This window comes from Balaenoptera acutorostrata, chromosome 1 (genome assembly GCF_949987535.1).
Source record: "Balaenoptera acutorostrata chromosome 1, mBalAcu1.1, whole genome shotgun sequence".
NCBI classification, from domain to species: domain Eukaryota; kingdom Metazoa; phylum Chordata; class Mammalia; order Artiodactyla; family Balaenopteridae; genus Balaenoptera; species Balaenoptera acutorostrata.
This window is the reverse complement of record NC_080064.1, coordinates 108,169,066-108,193,332: the sequence shown is the minus strand read 5'-3', so window position 1 is coordinate 108,193,332 and position 24,267 is coordinate 108,169,066. Positions and strand designations below refer to the sequence as shown.

General features: G+C 46.9%; 1 protein-coding gene across 3 annotated transcripts; it reads left to right on the top strand.

The window, feature by feature from the left end:
- Window positions 1-7,572: 7,572 nt before the first annotated feature.
- Window positions 7,573-23,800, top strand: GJA5 (gap junction protein alpha 5). Of its 3 annotated transcripts, XM_007182135.2 has the most exons (3): window positions 7,581-7,721; window positions 9,393-9,492; window positions 20,342-23,800. In XM_007182135.2, the coding sequence occupies exon 3, from the start codon at window positions 20,374-20,376 to the stop codon at window positions 21,448-21,450; it is 1,077 nt and encodes a 358-aa protein (XP_007182197.1). In that variant the 5' UTR covers window positions 7,581-7,721; window positions 9,393-9,492; window positions 20,342-20,373; the 3' UTR covers window positions 21,451-23,800. The 3 variants fall into 3 exon arrangements, with proteins under 3 accessions (XP_007182196.1, XP_007182197.1, XP_057389547.1); XM_007182134.2 differs by lacking the exon at window positions 9,393-9,492 and having other exon boundaries at window positions 7,573-7,721; XM_057533564.1 differs by lacking the exons at window positions 7,581-7,721; window positions 9,393-9,492 and adding an exon at window positions 18,254-19,101.
- The last annotated feature ends 467 nt before the right edge of the window (window positions 23,801-24,267 follow it).

Here is a 24,267-nt window from a genome sequence, read left to right as displayed (position 1 = left end):
ACAAGTAAGGGACAGGGTTGAGATTCCATCTCCAGCCTTCTGACTCCAAGTTACGACCTCAAAGAGGCTGTGCAGTTGCAAAGAGAGGCCATCTGTCCAGAGCTGGCAGACCGCGGTATATCATCTGAGAACTGAGCCTTCATGTTAGATCAGAATCAACATTTGAAATCCACTGGATGTGGGATTTAAGTGATATATTCCTGTCCATTCTCCTCCTCCTCCTCCTCCACATTCTCCAAAGCTGGGGCTGGGTTGGGTCTGGTGTTGAGGGAGCTATTTCCGAACCTTCCTTCTGCCAGAGAAGCTTGATGGAGGTTCTCAGCAGAGTGGCCAGTCCTTTCTTGCCATAAACTATGGTCCTCACTGGCTTTCTCTGGCGGTCTGGACCCATTACAGAGATGTTTTGACTCTTTCTTATTAGGGTGCTTGTGGGGATTTTATTTGTTTAAAAAAATTTATTTATTTATTTATTTTTGGCTGCGTTGGGTCTTCGTTGCTGCACGTGGGCTTTCTCTAGTTGCGGCGAGCAGGGGCTACTCTTCGTTGCGGTGCATGGGCTTCTCATTGCAGTGGCTTCTCTTGCTACAGAGCACGGGCTCTAGGCACACGGGCTTCAGTAGGTGTGGCACGCAGGCTCAGTAGTTGTGGCTCTTGGACTCTAGAGCACAGGCTCAGTAGTTGTGGCGCACGGGCTTAGTTGCTCCACGGCATGTGGGATCCTCCCGGACCAGGGCTTGAACCTGTGTCCCCTGCATTGGCAGGTGGATTCTTAACCACTGTGCCACCAGGGAAGTCCTGGGACTTTTATTTTTGAAGGGAAGTAGATTTTCTCACTTTTTGCTACTGTTGATTACCACTATGCCCCCAACCCCACGACTACCACCACTTTGAAGGAAAGCTGGTAACCCTCTAACCTCTTGTACTTCTTTTGTACGTATTGCTCACTTTTGCATTCATTACACTGCGTTCAGCTTATTGGTGCACTGGGCTGTCTCCCAGCCATGCGGAACATCAGGCCAGAACTTGCATCTCATTTATCTTTGTATGCTCTGTCCTCACATATAGTAGGTCCTCAGTATACCTTCGCTGAATTAATGATTAGTGAATGAATGACTCTACAGAGCAGGTGCTGTTCCTGAGACTCTGGGAGGAGGATGCTGTGAGGGAAGTACAAGTCTGCCTGGAAAAGCAGTTGTCATGTGCTCTCGGGGACAAAGAGAAGGTAACATGTGAATGGCACTTTTGGATGTGTGTAGTGCACAACCTGCGTGGCCATATCTGGTGGCCTTGCTTAAAGGTGGTCCTGATAGTTATAACTATTATAATAGTGATAACACCATGTTCCACTGTTAATCTTTTATATCTTTACAAAGTAGTCTCCCATCTATAATTTAATTTTCATCTTCAGGACACATGATTCATAGTGTGCTGTATGTTTGTATGTATCTATCTATATCTATTTATCTATCAATCTGTCTACCTCTCTCTATGTATTCTATATGTGTGAGAGAGAATATTTATTTAGCACTCAATATATGTCAAACATGATATACATCTCATTTGATCTTCATAACCAATCTATAAGTTTGGTAGATACTAGCATTATCCTTACTTTAAAAGTGAGCCAGATGTGGCTGTCAAGGAGAAAAAAAAATTGTCCTCTGTCCTTTAGGTTCAGTAATTTGGGGGCATGTGAATTAAACTCACAAAAGAGACTAAGAGCAGAAAAAGAGATTTTTTTTCATATGCATAGGGGAGCTAACAAAAGTAGTTAGCTCACTAAATGGTTAAAGTTAGAGGCTTATATGTTTAATTTAGGGAAGAGAGGGGTGGAGTAAAGACCTCTACAGGAGGAATAAATAGGTTTCTTTAGAAACGACAAATAGGTTTTTAGGAGACCAAATGGGAGATAAGAAAGTTTGTGATTAGGGACTTCCCTGGTGGCGCAGTGGTTAAGACTCTGCACTCCCAATGCAGGGGGCCTGGGTTCCATCTCTGGTCAGGGAACTAGATCCCACATGCCGCAACTAAGAGTTTGCATACCACAACTAAGGAGCCCACCAGCCGCAACTAAGACGCAGCGCAACCAAATAAATAAATAAATAAAAATAAATAAGTATTAAAAAAAAAACAACAAGAGGTTTAAAAAAAAAAAAGAAACTTTGTGATAATGTTTGTTTATGCAAGTAGAGTGGTCTTTCCATCTTCTTCATGGCCATGAAACTCCCTGATAATGTTCGTTTATGCAAGTAGGGTGGTCCTTCCATCTTCTTCATGGCCATGAAAGTCCCCTGGAGAGGGGATTTATAGTAGCCTCATTTCCCAGAAGTTGCTGCTTCTAGTCAGATAAGAAGGGAAGCTCCAAGAAGGCTTCTTTCTGTCTTTGATGAATCTCAAATGTCTTCAACTTAAAATAATCTTCATAGATTAAACCATAGATCAAACCAACTTTGAGGTTCCAAATGGGTCCCCACATGGCAAAAGAGGTCCCACGGCTGCTGAATTGAGTCGAGATCTGAACCCAAGCACTCTAACCACAAGTTTTTTTGCCCCAAGTTCTGTCTATTCTACCTTGAGTATTTAGCTGACTGAATGTGAGACTAACCTTTGGGGAAAACAAAACAAAACAAAACAGGGAATAGTCTTAATCTTCTAAATGCCTCTAATCCTCTTTAATAACTTGACCCCAGGAGCCAGAGCTGAATCTAGACACTAATTTGGGAGTAGATGTAAAACTTTTGCTCTTGAATTCGGTTTTGAATGTTATTGGCTAAATTATTAAGACAGGCTTGGGGTATTGTATCTCTATTTTACATGGAAGGAAATACCTCTACTTTGGGGTGATTTGTCTCAGGGCACTTGTGTTAATGGCATATTTGATGGAATGTTTCTTGACCTTGTATTTTAAGAGACTTGCCAATAGATCACCTAGCACCGTATCTTGGACTTGACTGAAAACACCTTTCAAAATAAAGGTGAAGCAAACCCTTTTTAGTCCTTGTGAGGCGGGTAGGTGGGGGTAGACCAAGGATGCATCATTTGTTAGAAGAGAAAGAGGTGTGCTCCGAGTATACACTGCACACTCTAGTCACTGCTTATAATTCAACCAAAATATCATAAGACTCCCAGTCTTCTTGCTTTCAAGGACTTCTGTTCAGATCTAGAGGACAAATGCCATTCTAAGATTTCCTAGAGGAAGGTCCCAATTTTTGTCATAGGACGCAATCCTTGGAACTGGTACTCACAGAGCCCCAGTGAGGCTGCATCCAGCTGTTGCCTTCATGTCCTGACTTCAGTGGGAGAGAATCAGGCTTGGCTGATACTGGATTCCCCCTCCTCCTCCTCCTCTTCTCATTTCCATGGAGGCTGCAGGCCCAAGCCCACCACAGAGTTCAATTTGCGAACCCAAAAGGTCCCATCTGCTTTAAGTCCAAGAAGAGGTATGGATGTGACTTAGACCTTTTCTTTGGGGCTAAAACTAGAGATGTGTGGAGAGTAGGTTCATAGGCCAGAGTACCAGGGGCAAGGAAGTCTGTGTTTCTTTTGCTTTCTACTTCTTGGAACAGGGTGTTCTTGCCCATTTTAGCCACTATCTGGAAAGTAAAAGTCTTAAAGGGGACAGCTTATGCTTGTGGTGTCTGAATCTCCACTGGCAGAAAAGTGTGACCTCACCCCACATACCAGGGCTCCAATTACCCATTTATACCCTCCAATGAGGCAGGGGTTGGGGGGACTCATCACTCTCACATGTAGATGCTGACAGAACTTATTTGCATGCGTTATCCTGTAGCACTAAGGGAAGTGGCTCTTTAAACATCTGGACCTCAGCGTCTTGGGAAGGAAACTCATAGAGTCAGAGATTCATTGGCTAGAAGAGACATTGAAAGGTTTGTTCACTTGCCCTCTTGTCTATAAGGAGATGCAAAAAAGATGCACTTTTCAAAATGCCACCTTTAAAAGACTCGTAGAAAAGGTGACTGTGTCTCTTCCTGGAAATCTCAGATGATGCAGGACCACCCTCACAGTCATGGTCAAAGACAATCTCTCCTGCTAGGGCTTCTTGTGCCATCTGCAGGCCTGTTTGCTCCCAGCTGGAGGGCCCTGTGCTCCCCTCTCTGACCAGATAAACGGTTTTCATGAGAATTTCCTCTACAGCCATGGGGAGAAAGTGCCTGGCCTTTAGCATCAGGCAGACCTTTTCTCCACCTATTAACTGAATAATCTTGGGCAAGTTGCTAAACTTCTCTGAGTCTGAATTTTCTTTTCTGTAGAATGGAAATAATAACATAGTATCTAACTTGCAGTGTTGTGAGGTGAGAATGCCTGGTACATAGAAGGCCTTCAGTAAATGTGCCTTTCCCTTTCCCCTTCATTACAGCACAGCAAAGACATTGCTCTATATGAATCTGTTTTCCAAATGATTTTTCCTTACATAATTTAACAGTTTATTACATCATTATGCATTGAGGACAAATACATATAGATACTGTCATTTATACTAATTGTTTTGTCTGAATAGCTCTTCTCTGCAACTAGAATGTCAGCTTCTTGTGGACAAGGAATGGTCTTGCCTCCCACTTGGCGTAGGCTGGGCCCATAGGAGTGGCCAATGAATTCTTATCCAGGAGACCCTGATGGATGGTTCAAGTGAGCTTTAGAAGGTCATCTTTCTGTCTTTTCCTCTCCAAGTACAATAATGTGAAGTGTGCCTAGCACAAAGCCTAGCATATGGTGAATGTAGAATGAAGTCCATTTTGCCATCTCACTTCTACAGCTTTCCTTACAGGTATTCTTTGACCAGATTTTGGCTTCCTCTCTAAATCCTCTGAGTTCTCCATATTTTTTAATGAGTGGAACACAGACCTTGGCACCCCTAAGACCCTTTCTTAAGCTGAACATGAGAATGAAGGGGAGGACATGACAGAACCTCCGTGCCCACCCCTGGCTCTTTGCCTACACCTTCTTTTCTGGGGCATAAGGCATCTGCTCATGGCATCCTTCTTAATATGTGGTGATAGCCAGATTCAGCCCCTTTAGACAATCACCTTGGATCTATAGCCCAAATGACAAAAGTTTCCTAACTTTTGTCAGAGGCCTTATGGTGAGGAATAAACCAGAGTTCTGAAGACCTTGCCGAAGCAGCTTAGCTTTGGGCCATAAAATACACTCTGTCCTAGATGCCATCTTGAGCAGAGTACCTGGCTGGAGGGCTGCTCGACTTCGTTGAGTTGGGATGATCTGAGTTCAAGAACTCAGTCTTCTCTCAGCACTTACTTGGACTTCCTGGATCACCTCTAGCAACCCATCCAGTTTCTTCATTGTCTTATTCTCTACCTGCTAAGCAGAGTGGAAGCATTTATTTTCTGTGCCCTGTACTTGCTCCAGGATCTTGGGTGTACCTACATCTCGGCAATTCTTCCCTTCTGGGCACTCAGAGGAAAATGGCATTCTCCCTTCATCTTCAGCCACGCCCTCAGCTGGACCGTCCTTTGACAGCTGATGATCTAGGAGTTAATACTCCACTAAAACTTCCCCACTCTCAGATTATCCTTCAACTGAGACTTACGGGTTCTTTAACTGGCCATCTCCTGGCTGAAGACAATAAGGTATTCCCAGGAACCCGCAGCCTTTTCGAGTGACTGAGATGCAAGGACAAAGCCATAGCGTGGTGAAAATCTCTGCTTTGGAGAGGAAACTGGGTATCACCAGGGCTCCCTATGTTTCACATGTTGAATTCTATCCCAGGAGTTTGCACCAGCTATGGGAAGTACAGGCAGGAGGAGGCAGGCATTGCATTGTATTGTATTGCATTGTATTGCATTGCATTGTATTGTATTGCATTGCATTGCATTGCATTGCATTGCATTGCATTGCATTGTATTGTATTGCATTGTATTGTATTTTGCAGTCACAGCCACAACACTTACCATGTACCAGACATTGTTCCAGGTGCCTTACACATCTGCATTAGTCCTCATGATGACCCTAGGAGGTAGTTATTATTATCCCTAATTTACAGTTGAGGGAACTAAGAGGCATAGAGTTTATGCTAACTTGCCCACTGTTACATAGCTGGTAAGTGGTAGAGACAGGATTCAAACCCAGACAGTCTGGCACCAGCATCTGCTCTGAAGCTACACAGGAAAAAAGGTGGGGAAACTCTGGCTAAGGAATCAAGAATCTTGAGTTTGTTTTCAGCAGGGCTGCTGTCTCCCTAGACACAGGAAATTTGGCCCCATGTTCTTTCCCCTCTTGCTGACCCCAAGCTTATTCACCCATGAAAAATATCACCCACTAAAGAAACAAAGTTTTGCAGACTGTTGGAATATTTGTGAATATATGTGAACGTGATGATGTGGAGCAAAGGAATGGATCTGGGTTCTGGTCCTGCCTCTGCCATGTACTATGTGTGACATTGACAAGTGGCCTTGAGTCTTTGGGCCTCAGTTTTCCTGGCTGTCCCAGATGATCTCTGGGGTTTTCTTCCAGCTCTCACAATCTGTGGGCTCTTGGTCATTGGTTTGTCTGATTTCAGTCCACTCGTGGTCACCTCTGTCGCTGACTTTTATCACAGTCTAACTGGGTCCATGGCTAAACATATAAGTTGAGGAGTTGAGGAAAGGAGTTGAGAATGAGGGGAGCTTGAGGGTAGAGATGCCTCACAGTTTCCAAATTTGCCCACCTGTGGCATGTGATTGAATAAGAGACAGCCTTACTTCCGTCAGCTCAGTTCCAGCTGGGAGGCCTGTATGCTTTTGTGGAAAGAGCAAAGAGGTGACTTTCGGCATTGGCTAAAACTTCTAATCCGGACTCTCCCGTTTACTAACTGGGTCACCATGATCATGTTACCATGATCACGATTTCTCTGAACCTCAGTTTCCTCAAATGTGAAATGTAGAAATGTCTACCTTGAGAACTGGACATTGGAATGATTAAGTGAAATAAAAATATTATATCTATATCTATATCCATATCTCTCTCACCCCTAGCCCAGTGCCTGGCACATAGAAAGCACTCTCTTTTCATTAGAGGAGAAGGAGAAAGTAGTCCTGGGCAGTGGAGATGCCCTCTCCCTGCCCTTTTGAGCTTTCAGGTTACCTCTGGTGTCTATTCTGGGTGTGGGTGCTTGTGATTTGTGAGCCTCAGCTCACTCGTGTGGGCATAGTAGAGGTTCCCCAAAAGACCTGCTCTGTGAATGGGCACACTTTTTTTCTGACGACAGGAAAAGGATGGGGAAGAGGGATTTCCAGGGTAGTGCCAGTTTTCCCGCTGACGCCCCAGGAAAGTGGCCCGGCAGAGGGTGAGCAGGCAAAGGCTAGGGAGGCGGTGCACCACCAGCCGGAGGGAGAGGGGGCCAGCGCGAGGACTGTGGCGACAATGACAGGGGCAGGGCAGAGGGGGAGGAGGAGGAGGGCTCGGTCTCCTTCTGGGGAGAACGCGGTGAGGAGAGGCTGCAAGGAGGTAGAGGGGAGAAAACTTTTTAAATGAGCAAAGATTCTAGGAGCACAAGAGAGAGAGGGGAGGGAGGGATCTCGAGGGGGAAGGGGGAGGAGAGAGAAAGAGTAGGAAGAAGTGGGCGGAGGGAGGGTGACAGCGATTAAAAAGAGGGTGGGAGAGGAACGACCGACAGGCTGGAGAGCAAGGAAGAGTGGGCAGCGGGGGAGAGGCGGCCAGAGAACCAAGAAGCCAACTGGAATTCCAGACAGGAGGAAAAGAGGAAGGTAAGGGGAAACTTGAATTTTAAGAGATAAAACTACCAGTTGATGGGAGAGAGGCAGAGAGAGAGCCTTGAATCTCCAGCCTTGTTGCTGGATCACAGCAAAGCTCTCTCTCTGCACCTGTGGGTTTCCTCCCTACCCCTCTCACCAGTCCCTGTGATGGTGAGCTTTGGATATATTAAAGAGAACAGCTTATGAAGCAGCAGATAAATCACTTACTCGATTTAGAAGGAGCTGTAGAAATGCAAGTGGAGGGCCTTTGCCGTCCATCTACCTCTCACAGATGCGCCGTGCTCTAGGGGCATCTTACAAGCAGGACACCAGGTCATTTCCAGGCACTTTTGTGAAGATTGGAATTGGCCCTTTAAAAACCCAAGCCATCGCTGTTTTACCATGCTTCCTCTAGGCTTGGAATTCTTTTTGAAATGCTTTCCACAGCATCTAGGAAAGTGTTTTGATTTTTTTCCCCCTAGGGCATGTTGGATGGTTTAAAAATATTCCCTGCTTAGTTTCCTGCGGAGTATCATGTCCCCGTTGTCCATTGTGAGCAATCTGGTCACTTGCTGTTGGAGGAAAGAGGCTGGTGAGACCCGGAGAGGAAGCCGGGGAGAGGTGCCCACCGGAAGGTCTCCTTTCCTCCTGGGCGCAGGGCAGGAAGGTTCCTGACAGCCCCTTGATCTCCCTTCCAAGCATGTGGTAAAGGAGCCCGGACTCAGGGCCCAAGAAACCTGGGCTCTGGTGCACTGAGGGGCTGTGTGACCTTGGGCCAGACAGTTTCCCCTTCTGGGCCTCAGTTTCCTCATCTATAAAATGAAAGGTTTGAAGTAGCAGGATCCCTCTGGTTCCCTTCAGCAGTAACACTGTCCAAGGCTGAGATTCCTTAGCTCACATGCACCTCAGAACCACTACAAAAGGGAAGGCTGACACAGGATTTTACATCCTTACTGTGCCTTTGTTCAGGTTTTCCTTCGTCCCCCCTCTCCGTATCCTGTCGTGATGGAGGAGTCCCTGCTTCTGAGGGACTCAGCATCTCACTGGGCTGCCTCCTGAGCACAGCTCTGGCACACCGGCTCCGACTGGCCTAAGAGAAGGAAGGGCAGTGTGAGGGGCACTGGGCAGGGAGTCGGGAGGCCTGGGAGGAAGCCAGTGACACCGAACAGAGAAGAGACCAAGGCCACCCCCATTTGCCTGGGGTGGCTGGGGACCCAAGCTGGTCTTTAGAAGCATCCTAGCCTAACTCTCACATCATCAGGCCAAGTGGTCTCCATCTCCTCCACCCACTAACCCTGGAGTCACAGCCCAGCCCAGACCCTGTTCTCGCGGGACAGCTCTCTCCACCCTCCGGCCAGGTTCCCCGCGGTGGCGTTGCTGTCCGGAACCTTCTCCCCTCGCTGACCCTCCAAGCCTTTTCCTCACTCAGCAGCTGTAGAGCAGCTCCAGTGACCACTGGGCATATGGCAGGCAGTACCGGGACGTGTGTTTCCCGGCTTCCAAACTGGCACCCTCAGCGCATCCCCTCCCCCAGACTCGTGAAGTTCAGAGCGCCATGGCAGTAACACAGCTGTGTTGCCCAGCTTGGCTGCTGGCTTGGAACCCCAGAGATGTTCTTGCTGGACTGTTGAGACTGGCTATTGTTCTTGTCTCCTAACTGCCTCGCTCCTGTCCCCCTGCCAGGTACTGGTCTAAAGTCCTAGGCCATTAGAGCTGGAAGAGGTCTCCTAGATTGCCAGTCAACTTCTTCTTTGACAAATAAGGAAAACAAGGCCCAGAAAAGGCAAGTGACTTGCTGGAGACGACACAGTGAGTCAGGGCCAGTTCAGCTGGGAGAACATCCCGCTCTGTTCACTCACAGCTAGCGCTCTTCTGCCTTCCGTCCTTGGCTGTGTTTTCTGAGCCTCCATTTCTCCCCAAACCTCCCTGCTTCTTGCATGGCAGCATCTCTATAATCCTGCTTCCTGGCAGTGACACCACCTGCCCACCTGCTCGTCCTCATCTCTGCCGGCTGGTGGGGGGCACATGCAGCAGAGGGTTCTGGGCTCTCGCAGTCACCCGGGCTACCACAGGGCAGCCTGGACTCTTGGGTCCTGGCTGATCCCCCCTCTGGGCCCAGCCAGTTAACACAGGGCAGGGAGCCTGTCTGTGTGGATCAGTCAGGACAGGAATTAGAAGACCTGCAGTCCTCAGGGCCAGGGAGACCCAAGGCCCAGGCTCTGCCTTCTGTCCCAGGAAAGATCTCCCCCACAGGGGAGTCCAGCAACTCTCTGTTTGAACTGGCTCCTCTCTGGGCTCCAGGATTGAACTGACTGAAGGGGAGAGATGCCCACTTTCCCAGGAAAGCTTCAGTTCTCCTAGGAAGGAAGGTGACTTCCTTTCTACAGTCAGAAGCTGCTGGCTCCTGGCAAATGACAGCTTGATGCCACTTTGTGAATCAATTGTTTCTGACATGTTAGCAAATCATGGGGAAGAAAAATTCAGCCTTCAATAATCCACCCCCCTTCATAAGGAAAGGGAGTCAGGAGGTCTCAGAATCAGAGCTATTGAAATAACACAGAAGGATCTTAGAGTTTATCTGATTCAGGGGTAAGGCAGAAGGGAGGGCCTAGGCGTTTGGAATCACATTTGGGTTAGAATTTCAGCTGTGTAAACCTTGGGAAAATTATTTAATGTCTCCGATCCTCAGTTTCTTCATCTGTCAAAGAGGTTAATAATAAATAATTTCCTTGTAAGGTTTTTCTGAAGATTAAATAAAATAATGTATTTTAAATGGCTACCACATAGTAAGTGCTCAATGAACAACAGAACAATAGAGTGGAATCCAGGTCACCTGGTGCTCAGTCCAAGTCTCTTTGAATTGAGTCTCATTTGATGCAAAGGCCTTTCCACAGTGAAGGCTCACCATGACATGAAATCCTGAGAAGGTACTGCTTGGTTTTTATGACCACAGATTTTTTTTCTGGGTTGACTTTTGCTGACCTCTAAGTTGGGAGTCAGAATATCTGGATTTGCCTCTTGGCTTTGCCACTAATTTGCCATACTATCGCAACCGGGCAAGTCACAAACTCCCCAGATGTTCTAACTTAGAGCTGGAAAGGCCTTAGCAACCATCCAGCTCAACCACTTAGTTTTACCCATGAGTGAACTCAGGCTCAGGGAGGGGGAATGTCTTGACTAGAGTCACAAAGAAATAGCTGGAACCAGAAAGAGCCTCTCTTCTAAGGCTCTTGTCCACAGAGGACTTCGAGAATCTTAATCCAACCTGGCATCTTCATGATTCAGGACTTCGGGAGAGGGCAGGTGTGTTTAGGGGTCAGGATGCCTCTTTGCCTCAGATCACAGAGTAGACAACCTCCTATTTCTCTTTCAAATAGAACTGAGCCAGCTTCAAACCTACACAGGTGGACATGCCTTTGGATTGGTGATCAGATTCCAAAGTGATGCAGCTCCTCAGAAGGAGGGAATTATATGAAGCACATATTTTATAGTATGGACTCATGTGGAGTCCATCTCCAGGCCCCAAAGCTCGAGTTAAAGAAAAGTTCGGGGGCAGGCTCGACCAATTACGAGAACACGAGGGGCCTGATTGGAGTGGGACTCTATACCTCCCTTCCTCTCCACCCCGCCTCTCTTCTTTCCACCTAGTGAAATAACTGATTTAGAGTTAATATCCTTCCCATTGCCCGTGTTTTCCCCACCTCTGATAGTCACCCTCCCCCACTTGGTGGCACATAGGGCGTCCTTGCTGTGTCCCTCTAACCGGCCTGCTGCATGTCAAATGCTGCATCAAGTTGACTAGTTGGGTCATGTTTGAGAGGAGTTTTTACTGGAAATGGCAGAAAAGAAAACAAGGAACTAACATTATTGAGTGTCTACTATGTGCCAATTACTGTTCTAGATGTTTCCACTTATTCACACATTGTTTAATCCCCATGAGTAAACATTCCCCTTTTTTCAGATGAAGAGGAAACTGAGAGGTTATGTTACTTGCCTGAGGTCACACAACTAGAGGGTGATGGAAGCAAGGTTCGAATCCCACTCTTCCTAGGAACCACGAGTCCCACCACCTAACTCTTTCTGTTCCCATTGCTCTTGTTACGACCTGACATCAATGGAACACCAGAGCCTGCTGTTTGGCCAGCCAAGAACCCGGCAGTCGACACTGCCGCAGCCAAGAACACTTACTGGCTAAAAAAGGAAATAACTTTCTATATGTGAATTCTGGCCAAATGGTGGCAGATGCTGAAGAATCTGGGAATCCTGACCACTCTGGGCTGAGGGCCTCCACGTGGTCATCAATTCTAGGAACAGCTTATGCAAGGGATGGTCAGTCAACAAGCCAGAGGCTAAAAGGAAAAACCCTGGGCCTCTTACGGGAAAAGATCTGCTTGGGGAGTTAAGACACTGGAGCTCTGGTCACAGGTTTGTCACCAGCTGTCAGTCCTATCAGTCCTAGGGCCTCTTTGCTTTCCTTTCCCTTTGAGAGACACAGAGAGAAAGGCAGGAGCCAGGCAGACCAGGTTCAAGTCCCTGATGCAGCATTTGCTACTTGTGTGACTCCGTACATATTACTTAAATTCTGAGTCTCAGTTTTCTCGGCTGTAAAATGGAATAATACTGCTTTCCTGGCAGGGCTGAAGTAATGGTTAGAAAGTAATGTTAATGTCATGTAAGGGTTAGAAAGTATAGTTGTAAAATGCTTCACACATGGAAAACACTCAGTGATATCTGTTATTATGATTACTTAACTTCCCCGGACCCTTGTCTTCATCTTGTATAGAAATAAGGGGTTGAGTTCGATTGATCCCTAGATTCCTTTTAGCTCTACTGTACTATGAACCAATGACAAGATGTTGGAAATAATAAAGCATTTCATAAATATAATTTTCATTAATAACAGCATAGGTATTAATCAACCCCTTCCAGTAATTAATAAAGACCTCCTGATATTTCATTGTATTTGAATATCTCCATTTGCCAGCCCCTCCCATCCATTCCTTGTAAATATGTCTTCTTCTAACTTTTTAAGAAGAAAATTACTTATCCTAGCATAATTCTCTTTCTCTACTTTGCCTTCTCCCTTCTACCTCCTTGGCTTTGAAACAACTGTCGGCCAGCAGGATCTCTGAGTAGACCACTCTCTCCTTGCCAGAATCAAATAATTAAATTTAAAGAGTAGTTAATTATCTGCCCTTGGCTGGAGGAGCAGGAAAACTAAAGTGATAGTTAATCTCGTCCATCTGTCTCTTTTTCCCTCTCTCTCATCTCTAGCTCCCTCTCCCCTCTCTAGTGGTCAAGGTTCAGGGGTGCAGGCCCCCTCTGGACTTCTCATTCTGAGAAAGTTCCCCACACTGCCCAACTCAATGGCTGTAGGTATATCATACATCTATCTGGTTGAAGTAGCTACCCCAAACCTAAATCAGGAAAAGAAAGAAAATTCTAAATGTAAGAATTACCCTTAACCATGCACAAATCAACTCCCTATTCTAATAGTTATCTCACAAATATCCCTGTGGCAGTTATCTCATGTAAAAGAGGCCAGACTTTGGTGAGTAAGGATTTTCAAAGAAAGGAACTTAAGGCGATTTAGATAGAATCTAGTACAGTTCTTAAGGCAGGGCCGTCACTGTCAGGAAAGACAACAGCTGGCTTTGATGCCAACTTCACCGCTTACTAGCAAGTCATCCTCAAGAGATTTTGCTCAAGACACCCTCTCTGAGCCTTGTAAGAAGGGGACGGGGCCAGTCCCTAGTTCCTCCAATTATTGTGAGAATCAAATGAGAATATATATATCAAGAAACTTGCAGAGTGTCTGGCACGTAGAAGGGTCTCAATAAGTGTTAGGTTTTCTTATAATTATTATTATCACCTAGATTCAAATTCTCTTTTTGTGTAACTCTGGGTAAACTAGCAAATGAAGCTGAGAATCTCGAAGGATAATAAAGATTAATGAGGTAGCTGAGGCTCAAGACCACTCTCTCTCATGTAATCCTCCCTACATATCCATTTTAGGGAGAAACTACTAGCGTGAGGGAAAATTAGAAAAATGTACATTAATGAATAAGCTCCAAAAGAGTTCCGAGATGATGGCTATAGTTGGCACTTCACTTTATAAAGCCACCTTTGATGTCTGGTGTAGCATTGGGGTTCATAAACACTTTCTGAACTGAGCTGCACTGACATGATACTGTGTCTAAGGCATCCTTTAAGTGAGGCCCTTTAGGTCCTTTCACAACAGAATTCTGTTCATTGGGAAGCAAGTCAACCCTGCCCTTGCCGCATTCCACTGTATGGTGAGAGGAATTATAGCACGGGCCCAGGGGATTGTTGTTATTACTGTGAATAACAATCTTTATTGAGAACCAGAGGTCTGTTAGATACTATCCAGTACATGTGTCATTGTCCAGAATTAGACTCAGCCTCTGCAGAGTGGTCTTAAAATCTAATGTTGACAAACTTGGGTGAGTTTCCCAGTGATCTGTGGGGGAGGCAGAGAAGGAACAGCCCATGGTGACCAAGTCTCTGCTCTAGACCTGTTCAGCCCTGCTCAGCCAAGTGGAGGACTCTCTCATGGGCAGAAGGACCACTCAGTGGCTTTTCTCTCCCTGGTGTCCTGGTCACCATAGTCATTGCGCAGGTGTCCCTAGGCCAGCTTCCCAGGGAGGTGCCTCTAGTGGCATTAGGTGTTTTGAGTGACCTGAATGTTGTCATTCATCCACTGTTGTTTCTAAAAAGTACACGAATCAACCTATCAGGTGCAGGGCACGATATTAAGCAATAAGGGGGAAGAGAGGGTAGGGCGATTTCAGGGGGAGGATCCAGTGATGAATGGTTATGGGGCTTGTCTTCAAGGACTCAGGGTTGAGTTGGAGAGATAATACACAGTCAGCAGAGCAAATAAGTCTCCTTAGGTGTGTGAAATCCCGATGGTTTTACAATTTAACCCAAGGCCCAGCTGCTGACTTGGGGGGACACAGAAATTGTTGTCAAATAGTATATTGTAAGGGCTGTTATATTTGGTTTCAGAGGACAGAACTAGAATCAACAGAAGGAAGAGAATTTTCAAGGCCTCCCCATGGTAGCTTCTTGCTCACTCGCAACATGCCTTCTTGGGCAGGAGAGACAGGGGTGCAGTTTCAGCTGTGTGCTGGGTGACGCACCTGTCACCTGCAGCCTGCCTAGCTTACGCTGCAGCCATTAGTAAAGGACTGCAACGAGCAGGGTGACTACCGAGCGCGGTGCCTTACGTCCCCACCTCATTTGGGGGCTTTGTCAGAGGTAATGCAATCTTACTGCTAGACCAAACATTTTTTTTTCAATCATTAAGAAAGCATTTATGGGCTTCCCTGGTGGCGCAGTGGTTGAGAATCTGCCTGCCAATGCAGGGGACACGGGTTCGAGCCCTGGTCTGGGAAGATCCCACATGCCGTGGAGCAACTAGGCCCGTGAGCCACAGTTACTGAGCCTGCGCGTCTGGAGCCTGTGCTCCGCAACAAGAGAGGCCGCGATACTGAGAGGCCCGCGCACCATGATGAAGAGTGGCCCCCGCTCGCCGCAACTAGAGAAAAGCCCTCACACAGAAACGAAGACCCAACACAGCCAAAAATAAATAAATAAATAAATAAATAAATTTAAAAAAAAGAAAGCATTTATTATGCACCTAATGAGAAAACCTAATGCAATAAGAATACAAAGCAGAAGACAGGCTTTTGACTTTGAGAAGTCTACTACCCATCTGAGGGAAAAAGCTGTTAAATCCTTGAGGGCAGGAGTCATGCCTGATCTGTTTATTAATCCAACAGATATCATTGCGTGCCTAGTATTTGCCAGGCCTGGGACCCGTGAAGTATTATTTCAGTACCCAGAACAGTAGTAGACACATAGTAGGGACTCAGAAAAAATACTTGCGGGTTGGCTGATAGACAAGAAGCTTTTGGAGAACAAGTGTAAGGCAGCATATAACCCAGTGTGGGAATGTATCCTGCCTGCTGGATGGTAATTTAGCATCTTCAGAGTTCAGGAGACATCAAAGAGGGATGAGAGCAATTTGAGAAGACGTCTCCATTTCCACCTAGATCTGTGGGGTCAGAAGAAGAGGTGCTGGCTATGAGTTCATGTGAATTTGGGTTGCTCTAAATTGGTTTTCTTTAAAAACATTGGCTGCCTAGGGCGGCAACAGTGCCAACATAAGGAGGGGCACTGGATTGGGAACGTAGACCCTGAATTTTATTTCTAGCCATATAATACATGCAGTAAAGGAATAAAATGATTCATGCTCACTATGCACAAAAATCTTCCTTTGGCCCTTTCCCTCTGATCCAAGTGTAATGTTACTATTACCAAACACATTCCCTAATGACTTCTCCAAAATTTTTGCTTTATCCCAGGACATGACACATTGAAAGAGGATGTGGACGGTCTTGGAATAAAGAACGTTCAGAGTTGGGATGTTCTTGTCCAGGTTCTAGGGACCATCTCTCTTTTCCTTGGGGACTTCAGAGCTTGCATCACTTGCAAAGGATTGTAGAATTCAATTACCCAGGGCTCTATGGAGGGCCCAGGCCCCACCCTGAACCGGAGTCAACCTGCCTTACATTCCCATAGCCCCCTGTGTCTCCCTAATGTTAACACACATCGTGCTTTATTGCAATTGTGTGTTTGTTCTCTCTCTTTAATTAAGGGAAATAAAGGCAGTTAAGCTCAGTAAAGGCAGGGACTCCTTGCTTGTCTTTTTAACTGCTGCATCTTCAGTGCCATCATCACTGCGTGATACCTGGTAACTGGTAACCATTCAACAAACTTATTAAATGAATGAACGAAAGGGAAGGACATCATAGGCAGAGGGAACATGAGGAGCCAAGATAAAGAGGTGAGAAATCGTGGGCCGTGAACACACGTGTGGGGAGTTGTGTAGCTTAAGTGCTGAGTATGTGAGGGGAACAGCGGAAATAGATGGGATGACGCTGTGCTGTGGAGGGTCTCAAGTGCAAGTTAAATAGTTTGGACTTTATAAGGAGTAGGAAGCCAGTGAAGGTCACAGATAAAGCAGTGGGGTATACTACCATTTTTATTTGACAGAACTTATTCATGGCATGGGCAGCTGCCTTTGCCCCTCCTAACACACTTCCTGCCAAGAAATGGATAATAATCTACAAAGCGTTTTATGTGCTGCACACCCAGAAAACTCAATGAGTGTCTAATCTACAAGTTTCTTTGGCTGAGGTTGTCGGGGGTCCAAAGGGACCCAGAGGTGTTGGGAAACTGACTTCAGCCGGGGACCTTTCATATTATAAGCTGAGCAGCTGGTACATGATAGCAATGTTAAGTTTCTCTGACCTTGTTTGAGTCATCCAGGATGTCACAAACGAGAGGTTTTTCACCCTATATATTGCTGCCAGGGCCCACGGGGTCTGCCCTAGCCCACACCTCCCCAGCTGGTTAGTTTCTCTTGTTCTCTCCCGATGAGGCATCCTAAGACTGTCTTTCTCATATTCTGCGATGTTCCTTTCTTGTACCTGTGTTTTACTTCTTCCAGGTGGGACTCCTTGGACTACAAGTGAGACAGTCAGCAGGCAAGCCTCTTGGCAGAACTAGACCAAAGCATCACATTCTTTGCCTTGAGCTATTTTTATATTTCCTTGGGGACTTGCAAGGAATGAGTGACAGAGTCAGAAGATCAAGGGAAAAATCTTCAGGGATTGAGGAGAGTTTGGAAAACTTGCCCCAAATCCTGGAAGAATATAACATTTGTTTCTCTCTTTCTTTTTGATTGCCATTTCTCTTTCCCTTGGCTTTCTCCCCTTCTTCTCTTCCATCTGTTTCTCTCTTCTTGGTAATGCACATCTCTCTACCTTCCACTTTCTCCTATTCTTGTCCTTCCCCACCACTTTCCTTGCTAGTAATGGCTGCCTTTTATTCAGTTCTTATATTCTGAGCACTGTGCTAAGTGCTTTTTACATATCACCTCATAATACTCTATGAGCTAAATAATAGTATATCCATTTCGCAGGTGAGGAAATTGAGACACAGATCCAGTAACTTCTCCAAGCTCAGCAGATATTCACAGGGATTTGAACTCCATTTAGCTAACCCCCAAATTGACTTCCCTTAACTGTTACAGGGTCTCTTTTTTCCCATTTCCAACTCCCCCTTGTCTTTTCCCACTTTTTGCTCCTCCTCTCTCCCCTTCTCTCCCTCCCTTCTCTCTGACACTCGCCACATCCTGGCCTTCACATGTGTGCTGATGACCCTGAAGGTGCTGAACACTGTACACGTGCCCAGAAGGGATCACAGACCATTCAGACTCTTATCTAATCAGCCATTTTCCCTTTGGACTAACGCTCCACAATTTTCCACTTTTGGAGGCGATGGAGGGGGCCCTTCATCATGTGAGGAAAAGGGCAAATGTCTGATCACAAACCAGAGGAAAGGGCTCAAGACTTGGAAGGGTCTTTGATATGGAAGGGAACAGAGATAAAGCCCTTTCCGCTTGCTCACGGACTCTCTCATTCCCAGGGACTCTGTGTACTCTCAGGGTTGGGGAGTGGAGGGCTGGGAGAAGACAGAGCCTGGAGGCTGGTCTCTGTCAAGGTATCAACTCAGAAGCCAAAGCCTGGACCGTGAAATATGGAACCTCGCCCTGTCCCTCCTCAAATGCATGCGGATAGGAACCGGGATAGGATAGGAATCAGGGGCACACTGGCAGCAAAGATGTGAGGGTTAAAGTTTGAACTTGACAACCTCTAAGGTCCCATCAGAATCCGAGGTTTTAAGATTCCAAGAAGAGAAGATTTACCTTCAATTCTACCCCGCCCCCCCTTGTTTTTGGTCATTCTGTTGATTAGGACTGGTTGATTAAAGGCTTAAGCCATAAGGACATTTATTGTTCATCAAGTAAGAATTCTGGAGGTAGAAGATTCAAGAGTTGATTCAGAAGCCTCAGGGCACTGGTTGGCATTTCTGAGATTCTCTGGGAAGCTTCAGGCATCTTGACTCACACAAAGTGTCCACAGGCAGGAAGTTGTGGGGGTGAAGAGGACTTCAAGTGAGGCTCTATTTACTGGGGGATGGAAAAACATTTTCTAGAGCACTCCTTCCACATCAGACTCTCCCCACACCTCACAGACCAGAACTAACTGCAGTGGAGGCTGAGAAAGTGATAGCTGGCCTTCTCACCCTGCTTATGGGACACGGCAAGGAACAGGGCATTGGTTTGCCACCGGGTAGAAAACACCAGTGCCTGCCACCCCCTCCTTCATTCACTCAACTAAGATCTACTAAGTACCCACTCTGGGCCCGGTGATGATGGTACAGAGGACAAGAGAATTCCTGTTCTCAAGGAGCTCCTACTGGAAGAACACAGACAGGCAGAGGATCACAAAACAAGATGGCAAGTGCTAGCAGAGGACTGAGTGTCCCCAGGGCCACCACAGAGCTGAAGATTCTCAGCTTGAGGAAGCAGGGAGGGCTGGGAAAGCAATGACTGGGTTAAGTTCTGAAGGGTAAATAGGATTCAGCTAGGCGTGAGGGAGCATGTAGGAGGTGGTTGAGAGGAGAGCATTTGGGAACCTTCCAGGACTTGGCATGCTGGACACGACAAAGGTAACTGAAGGGGATAGGCAGGAAATGAGGCTGAAGAAGCATGCCAGGACCTGATGAAGGAAGGTTCTGTGTGGGACTTAAAGGTTTGGGGCATTTATTCTGGATGTGTGGGTGAGCAGGTCTGTGTGTGGGTACCTTCTGTCTGCAGAAAGACAAGCTGAGCTGTACAGCTGGAATGGCTGCACTGCAGTGAAGTGTAGATCAACACTGCCAGCTGCTAACCAGCTGGGGGAACCTGTGAAACCTTTGAATGTTTTTGTTTGCCACCTCCCGATAGAGTTGGCCCATGCTGGATGGCTCTGATTGTTATTGAAATAGAAATAGAAAGAGAAAATGCTTCCTAAGGGGCCAAATTTGCCTCTCCCACCTTCACCTTTTTCTCTTCCACCTAGTTCTGGCCTCTGGAGTCAGAAAAAATATATATATATATTTTCCACCTGACAGCAGCTCAAACATATGGAACACGTGAATTATGATTTTCAGCATATCACATACCTCATCTCATTTAACCCTCAAAATCCTCTGGTGTAGCTATTCCCATTTTACAGACAAGGAAACAGACTCAGTGAGGTAAATGTCCAGAGTCACATTTGCAGGCTCCTGTCCTGTGTCCTTTCCACTACTCCAGTGTTTCTCGGGTGAGGTCCTTGGACTGCCTACATCAGAATAACCTAGGCTACTTGCTGCAAATCCAGATTCCTGGGGGCCATCCCAGACCTCCTGGAGTAGAATCTCTGGAGGTAACAGCACAGAACCCACATTATAACACACAGCTCAGGTGATTTCTAGATCCATTAAAGCGTGGGAATCATGCTCTAATCTTGCTATCATGACTACTTTGAGTGTTCTCTTTCATTTTTGCTGGGGGTGGGGGAGGAGGAAGAGAGCTTTTTAGGTGAATCTGACTTCTAAACTGCGCTCTCTTAAGGAACGCATCGGTATGGGTCAGTGGAATCACAGAGCATGATTGGACCTTCCAGATGTTTGCAGAAAGCATCCCTCTGTTTTTCTCTCTGTCCCATTTGCAGGAGTCTTGGCGTCTGTCTTCTGCTGAGCCACGATGGGTGACTGGAGCTTCCTGGGAGAGTTCCTGGAGGAAGCACACAAGCATTCCACGGTGATTGGTAAGGTCTGGCTCACCGTCCTCTTCATATTCCGCATGCTGGTGCTGGGCACGGCTGCCGAGTCCTCCTGGGGGGACGAGCAGGCTGATTTCCAGTGCGATACGATTCAGCCCGGTTGCGAGAACGTCTGCTATGACCAAGCCTTCCCTATCTCCCACATTCGCTACTGGGTGCTGCAGATCATCTTCGTCTCCACACCGTCTCTAGTGTACTTGGGCCACGCCGTGCACACGGTGCGCATGCAGGAGAAGCGGAAGCTACGGGAGGGCGAGAGGGCCAAAGAGGTTCGGGGCGCTGCCTCTTACGAGTACCCAGTGGCCGAGAAGACGGAGCTGTCCTGCTGGGAAGAAGTGAACGGAAGGATTCCCCTCCGGGGCAGTCTGCTCAACACTTATGTCTGCAGCATCCTGATCCGCACCACCATGGAGGTGGCCTTCATTGTGGGCCAGTACCTCCTCTACGGCATCTTCCTGGACACGCTGCATGTCTGCCGCAGGAGTCCCTGCCCCCATCCTGTCAACTGTTATGTGTCCCGGCCCACGGAGAAGAATGTCTTCATTGTCTTTATGCTGGCTGTGGCCGGACTGTCCCTTTTCCTCAGCCTTGTTGAACTCTACCACCTGGGCTGGAAAAAGATCAGACAGCGATTTGTCAAGTCACAGCAGGGCATGGCTGAGTGCCAGCTTCCTGGTCCCTCTGCCCGCATAGTCCAGAGCTGCACACCACCCCCTGACTTCAATCAGTGCCTGGAGAATGGCCCCGGGGGGAAATTCTTCAATCCATTCAGTAACAAGATGGCCTCTCAGCAGAACACAGATAACCTGGCCACTGAGCAAGTGCGAGGCCAGGAGCAGATTCCTGGAGACGGTTTCATTCATATCCGTTATGCCCAGAAGCCTGAGGTACCCAATGAAGGCTCCCCAGGTCACCGCCTCCCCCATGGCTATCAGAGTGACAAGCGCCGTCTCAGCAAGGCCAGCAGCAAGGCCAGGTCAGATGACCTATCAGTGTGACCCACCAGTGTGGTGGAACCAGGACCAGGTGGGAACAAAGGAGGCTCAGAGAGAGAAGGTGTGTCCCTTCTGACCCCATCTCTCTCGTTCTCATCACTGATCTACTCAGTTTGGGCCCTGGATCTCAATGGCATTGCTCATTTTTTCCAGAAGCTATGACCAGGTCTTTGTGGGTGGAGTAAGAGACATGGCTACCTACCCAGGCTCCGCCACCCTCCACTCAGAATCCTCAGTGAAGCCTTTCATATTATTCAGTGAATGGGATAGAGGAAGGGACGGGGGCCATGGCAAATCTGACCTGGGAGGGACAGCCAGAGGGATAGGATGACTGTCTGCATACCAGCCACATACCAGATGGATTCTCTAAGCCCCTCTGGCGTCCTTGACCCGATCACCCTTCCTCCTGCAAGGAAGAGCCCAAAGTTCCCGGCCAGCAACAAGCATGAATCAAGGAACTTGCATTAGATGTGCTCTTGAATCTGTTGTCTCCTTGGACCGTACCTTGGGGTGGTGGTCAGGTCACCATGGGATGCCCTTGGTTGCCCCTCCCTCTACCCAGTCTTACTTAAAAAGAGGTCGTTAGAACTCGACCAGCAGCCTCAACTTTACAAGTGCCTTGGTATGCACCTCTGGCAAATGTCTCACCTTGGTGATGTTGCAGCCTTTCCTTCTGCCAGGGTGTACAGCCAGCCCGGGGAGGGGGGTGAAAAGCTCTCCTCGGGAGTCACTGTGCACACTGACTCCACTGGCTTTCCTGCCACCACATATCAACCTGCAGCTCTTTTACAGTTCAACCTGATGGTAGAAACCATCACTTTCAGTCCTCCCTTGGCGGTCCATCCAGTGCTCCCCTAAAAACCTTATTGACCAGAATGCCCAAGAAGCCATCATCCTCTCTCACATTCTGACCAGATCACCAGCCATGGAGGCCAGTGGAATTTCCCCAGGTCTTATTAAAACAAAGAGGGGATTGTGCTTCTCAGATTCCCCTTGGGGAAAAAAAAATAATTCTGCTGTGAAGATAAAAATGAAAAAGGAGAGAAAATACTGGAAAACGATTTTCCCCTCCTGTTTGCTTCCCTTGCTGACTGCCAACTTAGAGTGCCAAGAGGAGGTGTGATGACAACTATGGAGGCCCCCATATCTCTCTTTCCCTGGAGGATTTAGCAGGGGCATGAAAGCAGAAAGGGAATCTCCAGCTCTCTTGGCAGGGCCCTTGTTTAAGAGCACAGAGATGCCTGTATCTCCCCAGTGCTCCTAAAGAGACTGCCAAAAAAGCAGTGGGGACTACAGAAAAGCCCTGCCTTCCCAGGGACTGGCCAGGTTTCTCTCTTCAGTCCATCTGTAATAGGTGGTTGCCATTTTGGATGAAGGTAAAGGATGCTCAGAAGTGGATGCTGAAACTTATAGGGAGACAGTTACTTTTTAAGATGCATGTGTGTGTTTGTGTGTGTATGTATATGCTGATAAGGTGGGTGAAGGGGAGGGAAGTCCTGAAGTAAGGAAAGCATGCCTTAGAGACACTTGTGTCTTCCTGCCCTTTCCTCCAGATGCCTGGCAGAGGGGCTGAGCCTCACTGTTTTCAGTGTCATTAACCTAAATAGATAGGCCTGAGAGGTTGGGACAGAGGAGGCTGAAGCCTCAGAAGGAGGCTCAGCCTCTGCCCCACCTGCCCACCTCTGGGCCCCTCTGCTGATACTTGGTTGTTATTGGTGGGTGGAGAGAAGGATGAGGGTAGAGGGGTGGAGGAAGCTGACTGGGATGCCATTTAGGGAAGAATGACTGGTCATCCCAGATCCCTGGAGGGGACACCTTTTAATCTATTCTCTGGCACTGGCATTAAGACTCTCCAAAACAAAGCAAAAAAGACTGTCTTTCCTTCCATCTCTGAAGTGTGTTTGTTTTGTGAAATCAGTGTTCCTGGATTAGAAATTCTGTGAGATCAGTCCTGATGATGGGGCTTTCAGGAAGGAAAAAGGAAATAATATGTGTAGTTTGTCCTAATAAAGTCTGGCTCTACATTTATCTCTCCTTTGTGTCCCTCTCATGCTGTGACTACAAGAGAAGGATGGCAGACTTGGTGGGGGAGGGGAGCACTTGGAGCCAGTCATCAGTCAATCAGTATTGCAAAGAGATTTGGAATCACACATGCCAGCGTGAAAATCCCAGCTGCTGATTTACAGCTGGACTCCAGCAAGCTACTTAATCTCTGAAGCTTGGTTTTCTCATCTGTAAACTGAACCTAGTAATAGCTACCTCATAGGTTGTTAAATGAGATACTATTTATAAAGAGTACAGCAGAGTGCCTGGGAAATAATAGTCTGTCATTAAATGGTTATTATTATTATTATCTTCATTATTTTTGTTGCTATGTTGAATACATAGTATTTGAAAACCTGGGATGTTGAGGGATGGTTACAGAACTTGCCTTTATGGAGCTCACAGTCTACCTAAGATGATCAACTAAACCACATAGAGGAAACAATTAGAATAGAATGAATTAGGAATTCATTGATTATCAATTCTAGGAACTATAAGGCTCCAGGAAGTGATACATATGAAAAAACTACATAGAAGAGGAGAGACCTGACCTGAGCCTTAAAGAGTGTCTAAGGTTTCAGAGAAGTGAAAACCTCAAGGATGACACTGTGAAATAGGTCTGGGTATCCCCATTTTACAGACGTGGAAGCTGAGTTCCAGGAAGTTTCTCTGACAGTGGGCAGCTTCTCACAGGCTTCTTTGGGTGAAATCTCATCTCTCTGGAAGAGTAAAAATGATTCTTGCTCCAAACAAAGGGTCCAGGGACCACTCAGTCCT